Raw genomic sequence first — 13,968 nt, 5'->3', positions numbered from 1 at the left:
GGACGCGGGAGGATGGAGCAAGTGGAGATCCTGAGGAAATTCATCCAGCGGGTCCAGGCCATGAAGAGTCCAGACCACAATGGAGAGGACAACTTCGCCCGGGACTTCATGGTGAGTCCTTCCCCTGGTTGTCCCCTCCTCTCGCCGGCACAGGAGCCCACCGCCGCCTCACCCAGCCGGCCCGGACCGCCAGCGCTTTGTGTACCGCAGTGAGGAGAGGGGCGGAGGGGGCGCTCACCAACCCCAAAGGCCGGGTGGTCTCGGAGGCCGGCGGGAGGTGAGACCGCCCCCGCCCCTTGGCCTCCTTTCCCCTCCTCCCGTGTTTGCGGCCCCCTCTGCGGCGCTCGGGGCGCAAAGGGAGCCGCCACTGGGCCGAGTCGGCAGTCAGCACAGCCGCCGGCGACCACCTATTGTTTCTCGGTCTGGGATCCAGAGGCGGCTGACGTTCAGGCCGGGGCTCGTGTCTTCTCACCTCCCCATCCAACCTGCCCCTCCTGAGAAGGTCTAGGCAGGGTGTCTGCCCAGGGAGGAGAGCGGATCGCTGCTGACGGAGGAACGGGGGTGTTGAGGTTGGCATTAACTCATGAGGCCTCTTTGCTCAAGCTGGCCTCAGAAGTGGGCAAGGTAGGACTTCTGCCGTTTCTGGGTTCGCAATTGTTATCTCAAACGCCTGGGAAATAATTGTCCCTAAGGAATCTTGTGGTTTGCTTCATTTCCATTTACCCGTGTCCTGTCTCTTGTTTCCTGAGACCCAGCTTGGAGATAGTATTGGGGGTCAAAGTGACTAGGTTGAGGGGGTAAGTGTATGTGTGGAGGAGGGTTATCCTGAAGGAAACCTACTTCGGACTCCCTAGGGGATATTGCTGAAGGCGGAGGGGATGTGACTATCACTTCCTATCCGGGGTGGGGGTGGGGAACTTGGGAACAATAGTCCTGGTGGGGCGGAGGCGACGATGAGGGCCGAAGCCCTGAACTGGGAGATAACCTTCGCAGCCTTCCCCCCTCCCTTTCCGCCCTCTGCTTGTGCAGGCGGGCTGGAGAGGAGGTTAAAAGTCTAGTTCGTGAAATTGCTTTAGATACATCACTATGAGGGGGTCAGATCCGAAGGCGTGGGACCAGAAGTCGACTTCCTACATTGTTATTTTTCTGTTGGACAATGTTCCCTTTAGGGTTGTTTCCCGGCTTAAGAGGCGGTGGTTACGGCGGCTGCTCCTACGGATATTGCGCAAGACTGGGGCGTTGGAAACCCTGGAGGTCTGAGGAATGGAAAAGGAAGTGGGACTTTGGGAAGTGGTTGCTCCTTAGCCTTGGCGGGATTTGGGAATGGGAAATAAACTAGGAAAAATTTTGCTCCTGGGCAAGGTACACCTCCAAGAATAATCAACCCGAAATTCTCAATTGTAAAAATAATACACAGTAAATGTATACAAAAATGAATGAGCCGCAAACCTTGTCTAGTTTTTGTTTAAAAGTACAGCTTAATTGTTTACAAGGTGCAGGTGAAATGACTATTAGTACTGAAATACTTTTTCACATTTTAAAGAGACTTCGGTCTAGTAAAGCTTTAGTGTTAAAATTAACAGCTTATAAAATAGATCCACAGTTTTATCGTTGAGCTTTGCGATTCCCGCCTTTCTAGACCATAATAGAGGATAGGATTAAGATTTTGTTAATGTCTTTTGAAGACCGGAAAATATAGATTAAATAATCTATGCGTTATTTCAAGCATTTTCCTCGATATTTAGCCTTCGTATTTTTGAAAAATTATCTTTTGATCTGAGGATAAAAAAAGAGAACATTTTCCTTAATTACTGAGAATTTTGATTGTGTTGGTTTCTTTGAATAGTGTCACAATAATGCATGCAGTCTCCTTTTTACTACTGTAGCAAAAATAGAAGTAAATTGCTTAGAATTTTTAAAAATGTTTAAAACCAATTTTTTTGCAGTCTTATTTTGGTTATAGAAGGAAGGATAGGTGGTGTGGTCTGTGGTCACTTTTTTGCATGCCAGTCATCTTGTTATCCCTGGACATATCCTGTCAGGAAAGAGCATTGTTTGGTGATGCAGGACATCAGGACAGGTGCCCAGTCTCTGAACTCCTATACAGAGGAAGTAGCCTTGGGGGTTCATGCTTTAAGGATGAGTCAGGGATTCCTATTGGAGATTTCATTTCTCAAGGACTAAATGAATTTCCTTTTTTTTCTTCCGTAATACCCAGGGATAGCTAGCTAGGTGATTCTGCATTTGAGATTTGATGACTAAGGCCATTCTTTTATAGTGCTTGCCTTTTTTAATTCTGTGACTTGATAAGCAGTAGCTATAATTAAGGCTGCTTAGTTGGTGCCGCTTTTTCCTGTGACTGGAGGGAAACTGCCTTCTGCCATAAAAGAGGATAGAAGATTATCTAACTATTCTGTTATTCTTAAATTCTGATGTGTAGTAAAAATGCATTTTTAAATGTTAGCATTTCGGAACTGAGCCTTAGAGATAATCTAGCTATCATAACCTTATTTGACTATAAAGTAATGTTCATTTCAAATTTAGAAATTATGGAATAATAACTAATGATGCCTTACCCTTAGGAAAGTCGGATGGGCATTGAAACTGTGCTCTTTCCATTATTCTATCCAGACTTCTCATAGTCTCATCACCCAAACGCTGTCTTTGTTAATGTTTTTTGTTTTTTTATATCTATATAAAATTTTTATTTATGCAAATAGATTTGACCTATATAAACTAGTTTATATCTTGTTTTGGCCATGAATCTATAATCTAGATCAGTGCCTTTTAAAAATATATATTTATTAAAGTACAGTTGACATACGATATTATATTAGCCTGTTAATGTTTTTAATGCTTCTCTGTGACCATACTACATATACCATTTTTTATTCTTGGTATTTTTTTTTACCTTAACATTTTGATGAGTTTTTCGTTTGTAAAAATGGTTTTAAGTGGTTCCAAAATATTTCACTTATCTTAACCGTTTCCTTGTGGTTGAATATTTAGACCATTTGCTGCTATTAAATATCATAATTTTGTAATGAACATTTATGCATAAAACTTCTTTATTTTAGATTATTGCGTAAGTTATCTTCCAGTAGTGGAAGTACTAGGTAAAAGGATATAAACATTTAATACATGTTTATAAATAACTTTTTGAAGAAGTCGTGTCAGTAATACAGAATGTTCATAAAATATCTTGATCTTTGATAATTTGATGGTTGAAAAATGCCATCTTGTTTTAGTTTGAATTTCTTGATGACTAGTAAGGGTAGAAATTTTTCCATCTGTCATTAACTATTCTATGAGTTGTCTATTGTTCGCTTTGGCCTGTTGTCCTCTCATCCTCTTAAAGAGGAGAAAACTAAGGTATTGTGATGGCGTATACTATGGGGCTGAAATGATTGCTTACAATATCAAAGGTTAAACAGCTAATTTGTGGCATTTCCAGAACTTGATATCAACTATTTAGACTTTTAGTCTTCTTTACAAGATAGCAGGAAACAATTATGACAAGTAAATGTATAAGGTAGGGTGGTGCACGTTCATGTTTGACAGACCTGGGTTTTACTCCCTTCACTGCCATTGGCTAGCTCTCTGACCTTGGACGGGCCACTTAACAGAAAACGAGATAATTGAGTTCCTTCATCTTTAAAAGAAGAAAAATACCTACTCTACAGGACTGAACTGATATTTAGTCATCATCTAACAATTTATTGCACTGAGGTCTGTATATCCTCGTATCTATATGTATTTAGTTACAGATTACTATAGAGTTAGAAGGAAAGGTATCTGGGCTTCATTTTTAGTTATTTTCTTTTGCTTTTTAAAGCTTTATCATGTCTAAAGTGTTGAAACCAGTAAATTTATTCTAATCAGGCTAAAGGTTATCTAATGGGCTTTAGACATTTGTATATAAAAAAATCATCAAAGATGACAGTTAAGCTACAAGCAGATATGGCAGTTTCAGCTCAATAACTAGTTCTCTCTCCACTTATGAAGGTGAAAAAAAATTAATAAGTATGCTCAGTGGAGTATTTAAAAAACAGGATGCAGCAGAGATGTGAATTATAGAACTTAATTTTGTGAAACATTGGAAGGAGAGGATTTATGGACATTTTTCTAAGGCTAAACAGATGTATAATACTAAACCATCCTATATTAAAATGCTGTTTAAAATAGCTGATATTTTAAATTAATCTGAACTTAATTTGTCAATCAGAGGTAACCACAGAACTACCATAGAAGTTATGGATTTGAAGGGCTTTAGTCTATAAAACCATTTGTTGTACAAATAGTAATCCTGACAGAACTACTCAAAACAACCAGTTTGCTTGCTTTGTTATGATTAAACAATTGTTATATTGTTTTTTATTTTACTACAGTAATGTTAGTAGTTTTATAAATTATTTTCAGTAGAAAGGAAATTAACATTTTTCATCTCTGTGCTAAACACTACCAGATGTTTTACACTCTCTTATTTAACATATCAACATTTTATAAGATAGATTTAACCTGTATTTCACAGATGAAGCAACACACTCTGAGAAGTTAAGTGTCTTGCCTGACTTCAGAACCTGTTCTTTTTATCATTTCTCTCCAGGATGCATCTGAGGGTCCTTAAGGACCTGGCTAAGACTAACTAGGCTAGTGGAGGAAGACGCATCACTGTACAAAAGGGATAGAGGTTTTAAAGTTGAATATGTTTAGGGAGAGGTAGATAATCTGCTGTAACTCATGCAGCAGTTCTCATACTTTTTGGTCTCAGCAGTCCTTTACACACTTAAAAATTGTTGAGACTCCCAAAGAGCTTTTGTTTATTTACTGTATTAGAAATTAAAACATTTTAAAAAATAATTCACTTTAAAATAATGATAATAAACCCATTCCATATTAACCTGTATACTGTATTTTATGCCAAGTAATTATTCAAAACAAATAGAAGAAGCATTTTTATATTTTTGCAATTTTTTTAATGTTGGCTTAATAGAAAGGAGCTGGATTCTCATACCTGATACATTCATAATGTTGCAGCGTTACATTTCACACAGTATCAAGTGTCATGTACCCTTTAGAAAATTCCACTGTACCACTCCAAAGAGGATGAAAATGATAAAAAAAATTAATGTACTAAAGTCTATGCATTCTCATATTTACAGATGAGGAAATATAACTTTATATTGTTAGGAAAAGAGCTTTGACCTTATGGGCTCTCTGAAATGGTCTGGGAATGGGCTGTCTCTGAACCATACTTTGAGAACCAGTGAAGTAATTCATGGTAAAGGCTAAAGATGATGCTGAGAAAGGTAGGTAGGGGTTAGATTGTTTTTGCATCTATGTTATATTTTATTCTATAGATCAGTAATAGTAATTTTGAACAGTTCTACACTATAGCTCTTAGATTCACAGCGAAAGTGGGCAGGTGTTAAGAAAATAGACATGCTAGCTGCCAGCACTCCACTGCACTCCACCTCCTCTTCTTGCCCCAGTCTGCTTTACTATGAGTCTTCAGTTATTCAAATTCTGGTAGAAAAGCTGAGAATCATTACTATGAATCTCTGGAGAGCCACTTCCTGTTTTAAGAAAGTTAAGCAGTCATTTGACAGATTTGTGTTGTAGAAAGTTGATTCTAATGCCAGTATGAAAGATGGATTAGCAGGTGAGGAAGAGTATTTTGGAAGCTGTTGAAATTTAAGAAGTTAGATGAGGATCTGAACCAAACTAGACAGAGCTTATGAAGAATATGATAAGGATTAAGAAAGAAGCCTCAATGGGTAGTAAAGGAGAAAGGAGTATTGTAGTATGACTCCAAGGTTTCTAGCATGGTATGCTATCACTGAAGTTAGAAGGTACCATTTGGTAAATAAGGAATAAAGGAGTAACGAGTAGAGGATGACAAGAAAAAAATGGAGGGGGAAAATTTCAATGTGGAAGAAAATGAGTTTATTTTAGACTTGTTGAAACTGAGGTACCTATGAGACATCTAGGAGAAACGTAGAGCTCAAGAGAGCAAAATAGAGTTAAAGATTTAGGAGTCATCGTATGAGCATGTAAGAGGTAATTGAAAGCATGGGAGTGAATGAGCGTATTCAGATGAGTATATAGAGTGTCCAGCTTTGGGTTGAAGAGCATCAGTATTTAAAGAGCAGCCCTAAAAGGAAGTACTGGTGATTGTTCCTGAGAAGGTGTGGTCAAAGAGAAGGGATGGGAACCCAAAGGATGTCAAAAAAGCCTGGGAGAGTTTCAGGAAAGGAGTAGTTACCTAAGTCATAATTCTGGGAGGACCGGTAAGGTGAGGTTGAGAAAGTACCCATTCTGTTTGCCAACTAGGAGTGATTTGTTGACTAGAAAAAGCAGTTTTGGGTTGGGGTCTGGGAACAAGCCAGATTATAATGGGTCGAGTAGAAAATAGGCGAAATGGGTATAAATTCCTTCCATTTCCTTTATCATTCTGAAAGTAGATGGCAGAAACTAGAGGAAGACCCAGATTGAAGGAGAGCTCCCCTCCCACCCTCTGCTTTTTTTTTTTAAAAAAAAGGTAAAATAGAGACAATATTTTCCATAAATTCTTATCTATATGTATATCCTTGTTTGTGAAATGATTTCTGTTTAAATATAATTTTGAAAGATAACAAGATACACCTGAAACTAATATAGCGTATCTCAACTGTAATAGAAAAATTTAAAAAATTAAAAAAAATTTTTTTAAGATAAGAATTTGCCTTTTTGTTATATAAGACCTCTGAATTTTATTTATTTATTTCTTTTTGAAAATTTGGATTTGAAATGTTAGAAAACAGGAGGGGAGGAAAGACTGGAAGCCTGGCAAGCTCTTATACTGCATAGAAAAGTATAAAAATTTTCATTGTTAAACTGTTTACTATTGTTTTTAGGTGTTTTAAAAATTAATAACAGCTCTATTGAGATATAATTCACCTACCATAAAATTCATTCAAGCTGTACGATTTATTTTTAGTATATTCACAATATTTTACAACCAGCCCCACAGTCAATTTTTATCACTCCTCTCCCCAGACCTATGCAACCGCTAATCTATCTTCTGTCTCCATAGATTTGCTTCTTCTGAACACATCATATAAATTATTAAATTATATCATACAGTATGTGATGTGACTTCTTTGACTTATCATGTTTTCAAGGTTTATCCATGTTGTATGGATCAGAAATACTTCATTTCTTTTTATGACAATAATATTGTATGGATATACCACATTTTGTTTATCCATTCATTTGTTGATAAACATTTGAGTTTATACTTTCTAGAATATTTAGTATTCTACAATAACGCATAAAATGTAATAGTCGTATTTTGTATTATCAATAACACTGAACATTTGTAAATAAGTTTTTGTTAGGATCTATATGTTTTCAATTGCCTTGAGTATATACCTAGGAGTAGAATTACTGGGTAACATGGTAATTCTATGTTTAACATTTTGAGGAACTGCCAGACTTTATTTAAAGCTGTACATTTTACATCCCCACCAAGAGAATGCACATTTTATATTTTTACCAATGTCTCCGCATCTTCATCAGCACTGTTGCTGTCTGTCTTTTTGATAGCCATCTTAGGGAGTGTGAAGTGGTATCTTATGGTTGGCTTGTAGGTTTGTAAAATATCTTAGTTTATGTAAATGGTTCTGTATGCCTCATGTGTCTTTCAAAACTGGAGCAATGGGAAATATTTTCCAGTCTTTGCATTTGTGCTAATCTTAGTGCTTTCCCAGTGCTACTGGTTTAGTTAAGAGTTTCTTATCCATCCTTGGATGGGTGTCCACTCAAACATTTATGTTCTAACTAACAAATAGAAGAGAACTTTTAAGTAATTCTGCAGACATGGCTCACTGAAATAGCACACTAAAAATCTACCTCAAGTGTTAATTTTAAGGAATTTTTTACTGTATTTACTTTTAGACTATTGTGAGTGTTTTTTCCCTTCAATATTTGACAGTTTAAAAAAGATTTTTGAAAAGTTGAAACTGAAAGTGAGACTTTAGTTAACATTTAAATAGATTTATTTTTTGTTGTTTCTATGTTAAATACTTACGTGTTTCTATAGCACTCATTTCATAAGATTCATAAACGTACATTTCTGACTTCCCAGACTGAAAGCCTCCACGGGTAGAGACTGGGACTTCATTATCACTGTATCCGCATTGCTTAATATAGTGCCTGGCATTTAATAGGCATTCATGGCCATGGCATGAGTAGAAATCATAGCGAGCTTAATGCTGTAAGACAGATTTATTCTTCAGGTAGATTCCTCAAATGGTCCAGGGGGCTTGTCTCTTAGACCAGTGTGAGAACTGCTTTAACCAGTTCTATGCATACAGGTGTGCTTACACACTGATTATATTTTCAGTATCTACTGAAAAAGAAAATACAACATAAAATATTAGACTGAATTCAATAAAACCTTTAAATAAATACGATGTTTATTAATTGTAATATCTTTTACAAAAATATGAAAAGTAGTTCAGTAAATGTTTTTCTCCGTATGTTGGTTGGTGTGCATAAAAATTTAGGAAACTACTTAAAGTATCCCCCACCCCTCAAATCGTATTTTTGGGACATTATTTTAGAATGTTACTTTTAATAAAATGTCTACTTTTAACTTTTGGTTTTAGATTGCATTAATAAAATCCAGATATACTGTCACTGGCGTCTTTTCAAAAATAGTAGTATCTTATAACTTGTGGGTATTTGGGGAGCAATTACAGCAGTAGCCGTTGTTTTCTTCTTGCCTTTAGTTTCTTGCCTTTTTCAGTCCATTCCATATATCATACTCACTTTCCTAAAATACTGCTTTCAAGCGTTGGCATCTGTGGGATGAAGGAAAGCATACTGGTTTAAAAGTCAGGAGATGTGTGTTTGAGTCTGTGTTTGAGTCCTAGCGTTGCTGCTCAGTTCTGTGTTTTCTTTAATACATTCATATAGGACCATATTGGAAACATGGTTTTATTTTTATTATCAATATGTATATTTAAAAACCTCAAGGCTCCCTTGGACAACCATTAAAATTATTGGACTTTAAATGCCAATGCATCAAATCCAAGCTCTGCTTTTTTTCAAACTAATTATATGCTTGTCTGTCTTCCTAATTTTCCTTTCTTCTGCAACCTCAATTTTATAAGTTTTGCCCTAGTTTAGAATCACAGGCCACTAGGATAAAGTCTATACTCCTTAGCCTGGCATTCCAAAGCCCTTTCAACAGTCTCACATTACGTTTCCAATGTTAAACTCCTGTACTCTGCAGAATTTCACCCTCTTCTCTTTGGAATAAGCTATTTCTTGTCCTTGAGCATATCCACTGAATGAATTAAATCTTGCTTGTCTGTGGTTGTACTGTTGAACATACTTTTTCCCTTTCTTGGAAAACTTTTCTGTTTTATAAACCAGTACTTTGAATATCAGAACACTAAAAATTTAGAACGATTTTGCTGCATTCACCAAGTACTCAAAGCAAAAATGTAATTAATTTTTGCTTTCTAGAATAAATATTTTAGCCTGTTTATCTTAAAGCGCTTGTTCTCCATTGTAAAATTTGATTTTTAATACCATGAGGAAAAGCCTTTAATTAGATTTGTGTTGAAGACATGCTAAGGCAAGTTCAGTGATAAGCAGTACTAAACCACTCGTCTCTTCTAAGTAGGAGTTGATCTCCTCTCCCAGCTTTCTATAGTTCCTGTGGTATTTAAAATTTTTAGATTCATGCAGTCAAGCCTTGACAATTATCTCTTTCCCTCCGAAATCACACAAAAATGTTGTTTCCATTTGTACAATATTGTAGTGTCTGTGAACTGGCTTATGGCAGATATATGTAGTTACTCTCTAAAACTTATTCCTGGGGATTATGGAATGTGGATCATGTTAATCTCAGGCTTTGGAATTTATGCTAATTTTTACATTTCCTGTAATAACTTTTTAAAATGTAATCTGCATTTGAAAAACTATTTAACATTTGAGTAGCTACCTTGGTAGTCTGTAAAAGAATACAAAAATGTGTCCCTGTCATTCTTGGTTTGTCATCTATCATTCATACAAAATATTATCATTGAGTGCCCACTATGGCCGAGGTACTCTGTTTAGAATTGGCAATTGAAAATATGACAGTTGTTTTCCTCAAGAGGTTTACCTACTGTGAACAGACATGTAAGAAGCAGCAGAAAGTTTTCCTGGGGACAGTGGATTGGCTTCAGTGCCAGTCTATGAACTGTTTCTGTTTATACATAATATTTTGTGTGTAAGCCCATTGGGGTGGAGTGGAGTGGGGAAGATTCATAGCTTTTGGATCTCAAGGGACTTGAATTCCAAAAACATTAGTACCTCTAGACTAGTAGAAAGATAATGAGCTTTGGAAGCGTATAGTTAGTAATTTCTATTCTGGCCCTACTATGATATAAACAAGTTATCTTGGAAAATTGGGAATATAATATCTATCAGGAAGGACCGAGATCAAGATGATAATGTATGTAAAGCTCCTAACATAGTACGTAGGAAGTACTAAGTAGTAATTAAAAATGTCATATTAGCTCTAATGGAAGTATATTTAAGACTTAAACCATAGAGGCAAAAGAGAGCCTAAATCAGCCTGAATAGATAGATCATGGACAGTTTCAGCAAAGAGGCCCCATTTGAGCTGACTTCTTAAAGTAAGAGTTTGTCAGGTGGATTAGGATAACAGGCATCTCAGATATTGCAAACAAACAGCATTTGCAAAGACAGAGATGATAAGAACTGTGGGTTTTAGATGAAAGGAGCAAGGCGGCAGTGTATAAAATAAGCAAATCCATATACCCACGTAATAGGAGTGAGTTCCATAAGGGAGAACAGCTTACATGCTGAGTATGAGATGAATATGAAATTGGCCTCTACACTCCTGAATGTTTTGATAAGTGTTTTGATGTCTCATTATTGTGGCATAGTTGCTTAGCCTTACAGTTTGGTTGGCATAAACGATCTTTTAAAAATATAGTTCAAGCCACATGGTCAGTGTTTTTAAATCTGGTAATCTTACTTTATCCCAGATAGATAAAGTAGTTCTCTCTGTTAATAGAGTTCTTAAATGGTTAGATCATTGTTTTTTATTGGCTTCTGTTAAAAGCGCTATCTAAAAATTACATTTAAGAAAAGTCTTTAGGACCTAGGAAATATTTATAATGCTGGGACTCTTGCTTAGTTTGAATTTTCAGCAAATTTTAGTGTTCCAGGAGATGACCCTTAGAGGTTTTGAGACTATACATTTGGAACCAAAACCAAAGTAGGAAAGGCAAAGAAAGGAGTTTTATATCCCATCTACCAAAATGTGGAGTATAGCTTTTCTGGACACCTTTTTCTCACATTGTGTGCAATGGATTTACTCATAAGTTTGTTTTAAAAAAAAAAATTAAAGCTGTTTAGAAATTAAGGAGCTTGTTACAGGTTTTACAGTTAGAAGTTGGCAGAGCTAGCTTTGCCCCAAGTTGTCAAAGCACATCCCTTTTCTATGACATGATGGTGCCTAAGCCAACAGTTACATTCTTAGTATTTAGGAAAAGAGAGAAAAGGGGGACATAAATGTCCTGAAGATTACAGAAAAATTATTTGTTGGTGTAGATTTTTGTTTGCAACCTACTTCCAAGCTAGCTTAAGTGAAAAAAAGACTTTTTCACAATGGAATACTGCCCTTGTGCTCCTTGAAAGACAGGGACCAAGAAATGGAGAGTCAGTCATCCATAACCTAGGTGACTCTTCATTTCAGCTCCTCTGTCTTTTTATGGTTCTCTGTATTTATTGGTTTCTCTGTCTCTCTAGGGTTTCTTGGATCTAGGGTTTCTTGGATACTTGCCTTTGCTTCTTGTACACCTGCTTTACTCTTACCTCAGCATTTTGACCTTCAGTGTTTGGGGGGCTACATGTGCTGAATAAAGGCATTCCTATGGTGACCAGCCTCACTCTTTCACTTTATTCAGTTTATCACAGCGGTCCCCAACCTTTTTGGCACCAGGGACCAGTACTCTTATGAGAATCTAATGCCTAATTATCTGAGGTGGAGCTGAGGCGGTGATGCTAGTGCTGGGGAGCTGCAGATGAAGCTCTGCTTGCTCACCTTTCTCGCCAGCCGCTCACCTCCTGATGTGCATCCCGGTTCTTAACAGGTACCATCGTGGCCTGGGAGTTAAAGACCCCTGGTTTAGGGAGAGCTCAGAATGACTAGAGTTGCTGTATCTTACTTTCACATTCCTGAAAGAACCAATCAACTTGCCAGTGAGGTGGGTATTGTAGGATAAATGTATGTTGTTGACCAAAGTGGAGACCTTATTCAGATGTTTATGAAAGGGACTTCTCTTAGGGAAGGAGCGGGATAGTTCACTAAATAGGCAGGCAGGCAAAGTATATCTAGCACAAAAATTCTTGAAGAAAAAAATGAAAAGCAATTTTTTAAGGTTTCAGCCTCAAATAAATTCTACCCACCTTCTTTTAGAAAACGAAAAAAGAAGCATAAAGAGCCCTTATTGAGAGAACATTCTTATGGCTCTGGAAGAGCATTATTTCACATTACGGTACATGTTAAACATCAGACAAACTTTTAAGGTTTCTGTGTGGAAACTATAAAATTAAGATAATCTGTAAACTGCATGTTTATGGTACATAAGATTAAGTTGTAATTTTTTAGTATGTAAATACGTAACCAGACCATTACCTCTTTTAAGGAAATATTCTAAAGAACAATTTTATCAAAGTATTATATCTAGTCATTCTTTATTTATTCCCTGACTGTATTTCCGAAATTTGTCACTATCTGAAAGACTAATGTATTTTCTTCACAATAAATTTTACATTAATTTAAGTACAATAATGTTGTGTTTGCCTGGTTGTCAGTGTACCTGTCTCTGCTGTGTATCTATCTGCCTGCCTTTATACCTCCCTGTGCATCTCTATTTGTCTTTTTATCTTTCTCTAGTTTGTCCAGTGGCCTATTTGTGCCTAAGATTTGTTAATGTGCATAGAAAGTTGGTGTTAGAAATAGATCAGCATGTACAGCTGACCCTTGATACAGACACCCCTGAGCAGTTGAAAATCCATGTATAACTACAATTGGGCCTCCACATCTGTGGATTTAAAATACTACTGTGTAATTTAGAAATTTCCTGTAATTTTGCCTCGTTTGTAATTCTTCTAATAACTGTAAATAGATTATATTTAAATGCCAAGGAGGAACATATAGTAGGTAGATATCAATAATAGGACTTGCAGCTAAAGTAATTGAATATGTTTAAATATTTACCTTTAAAACCTTTCACTGGCATTATTAGATGTTGCACAAAATAAAAAGGTTTATTTTTTAATTACTTTATAATTCAGTTAGAAAATTGTTAAAGTGAGAGAAATGTACTAGTCTTTAATATACTAGATGCTTTGGTTTTTACATTTTATGGAAAAGTAAAGAGGACGAGTTTTAATAGTTCAAAAGCTAGAAACAAAATTTTTTTTGTGAAAATCAACATTGAGAGGAATTATTAAAGATAAAATGAAGGCTTAAAAGGAAGCTTTCGTAAATGAGTAATTAGGTATAGGCATTGGCTAGCTCTACTTCCTCAGTCCCTTCTTTATTCCTTTAACCTGGCTCTCTCTACCATTTTGCTGAAACCTAATTTACTGTGCTTGGCTTAGATCTATACATATTTAAGAGATACTTTATAGTAGTTTGTATCTTTCTTGATTCTTCTTTAGCATTCAACACTGTTGACTATCTTCTTTTTTCTAAGTCCTTTCTACCCTTGATGTTGAAGCATCATTTATACCCGGTTTTTTACCTGCCTTTTTTAGTCTCTATTATTGGCTCAGATGTAGCATACTTTTTGATGCTCTTAGGACCTAAGGAAAATATAATTGAATACTGGAATATTTAGAAATAAAGAATATAATCTTGTAATATTGACTGTAGTGACATGGATTATTCTA

At 36.3% G+C, this 13,968-nt stretch overlaps 1 protein-coding gene and 1 long non-coding RNA gene across 3 annotated transcripts in view; both read left to right on the top strand.

Annotated features, from left to right (window-relative positions):
• The first annotated feature begins 6 nt into the window (after nt 1-6).
• Nucleotides 7-13,968, top strand: part of PTPN12 (protein tyrosine phosphatase non-receptor type 12) — an 84,847-nt gene continuing 70,885 nt past the window's right edge. The window contains exon 1 of the mRNA XM_039849340.1: nt 7-111. Within this exon, the coding sequence (XP_039705274.1) occupies nt 13-111 (99 nt within the window). The 5' untranslated portion in view covers nt 7-12. The remainder of the gene's footprint in view (nt 112-13,968) is intronic.
• LOC120591712 (uncharacterized) lies at nt 118-1,437 on the top strand. Of its 2 annotated transcripts, none has more exons than XR_005649957.1 (2): nt 118-624; nt 1,170-1,437. It is a non-coding gene; the product is annotated as an uncharacterized LOC120591712 (long non-coding RNA). The 2 variants fall into 2 exon arrangements; XR_005649958.1 differs by lacking the exon at nt 118-624 and adding an exon at nt 631-797.

Source organism: Pteropus medius, unplaced genomic scaffold, assembly GCF_902729225.1.
Source record: "Pteropus medius unplaced genomic scaffold, Ma_sr-lr_union100, whole genome shotgun sequence".
NCBI classification, from domain to species: Eukaryota; Metazoa; Chordata; class Mammalia; order Chiroptera; family Pteropodidae; genus Pteropus; species Pteropus medius.
The sequence above is the reverse complement of the archived record's forward strand: the minus strand, read 5'-3'. Positions and strand labels throughout refer to the sequence as shown.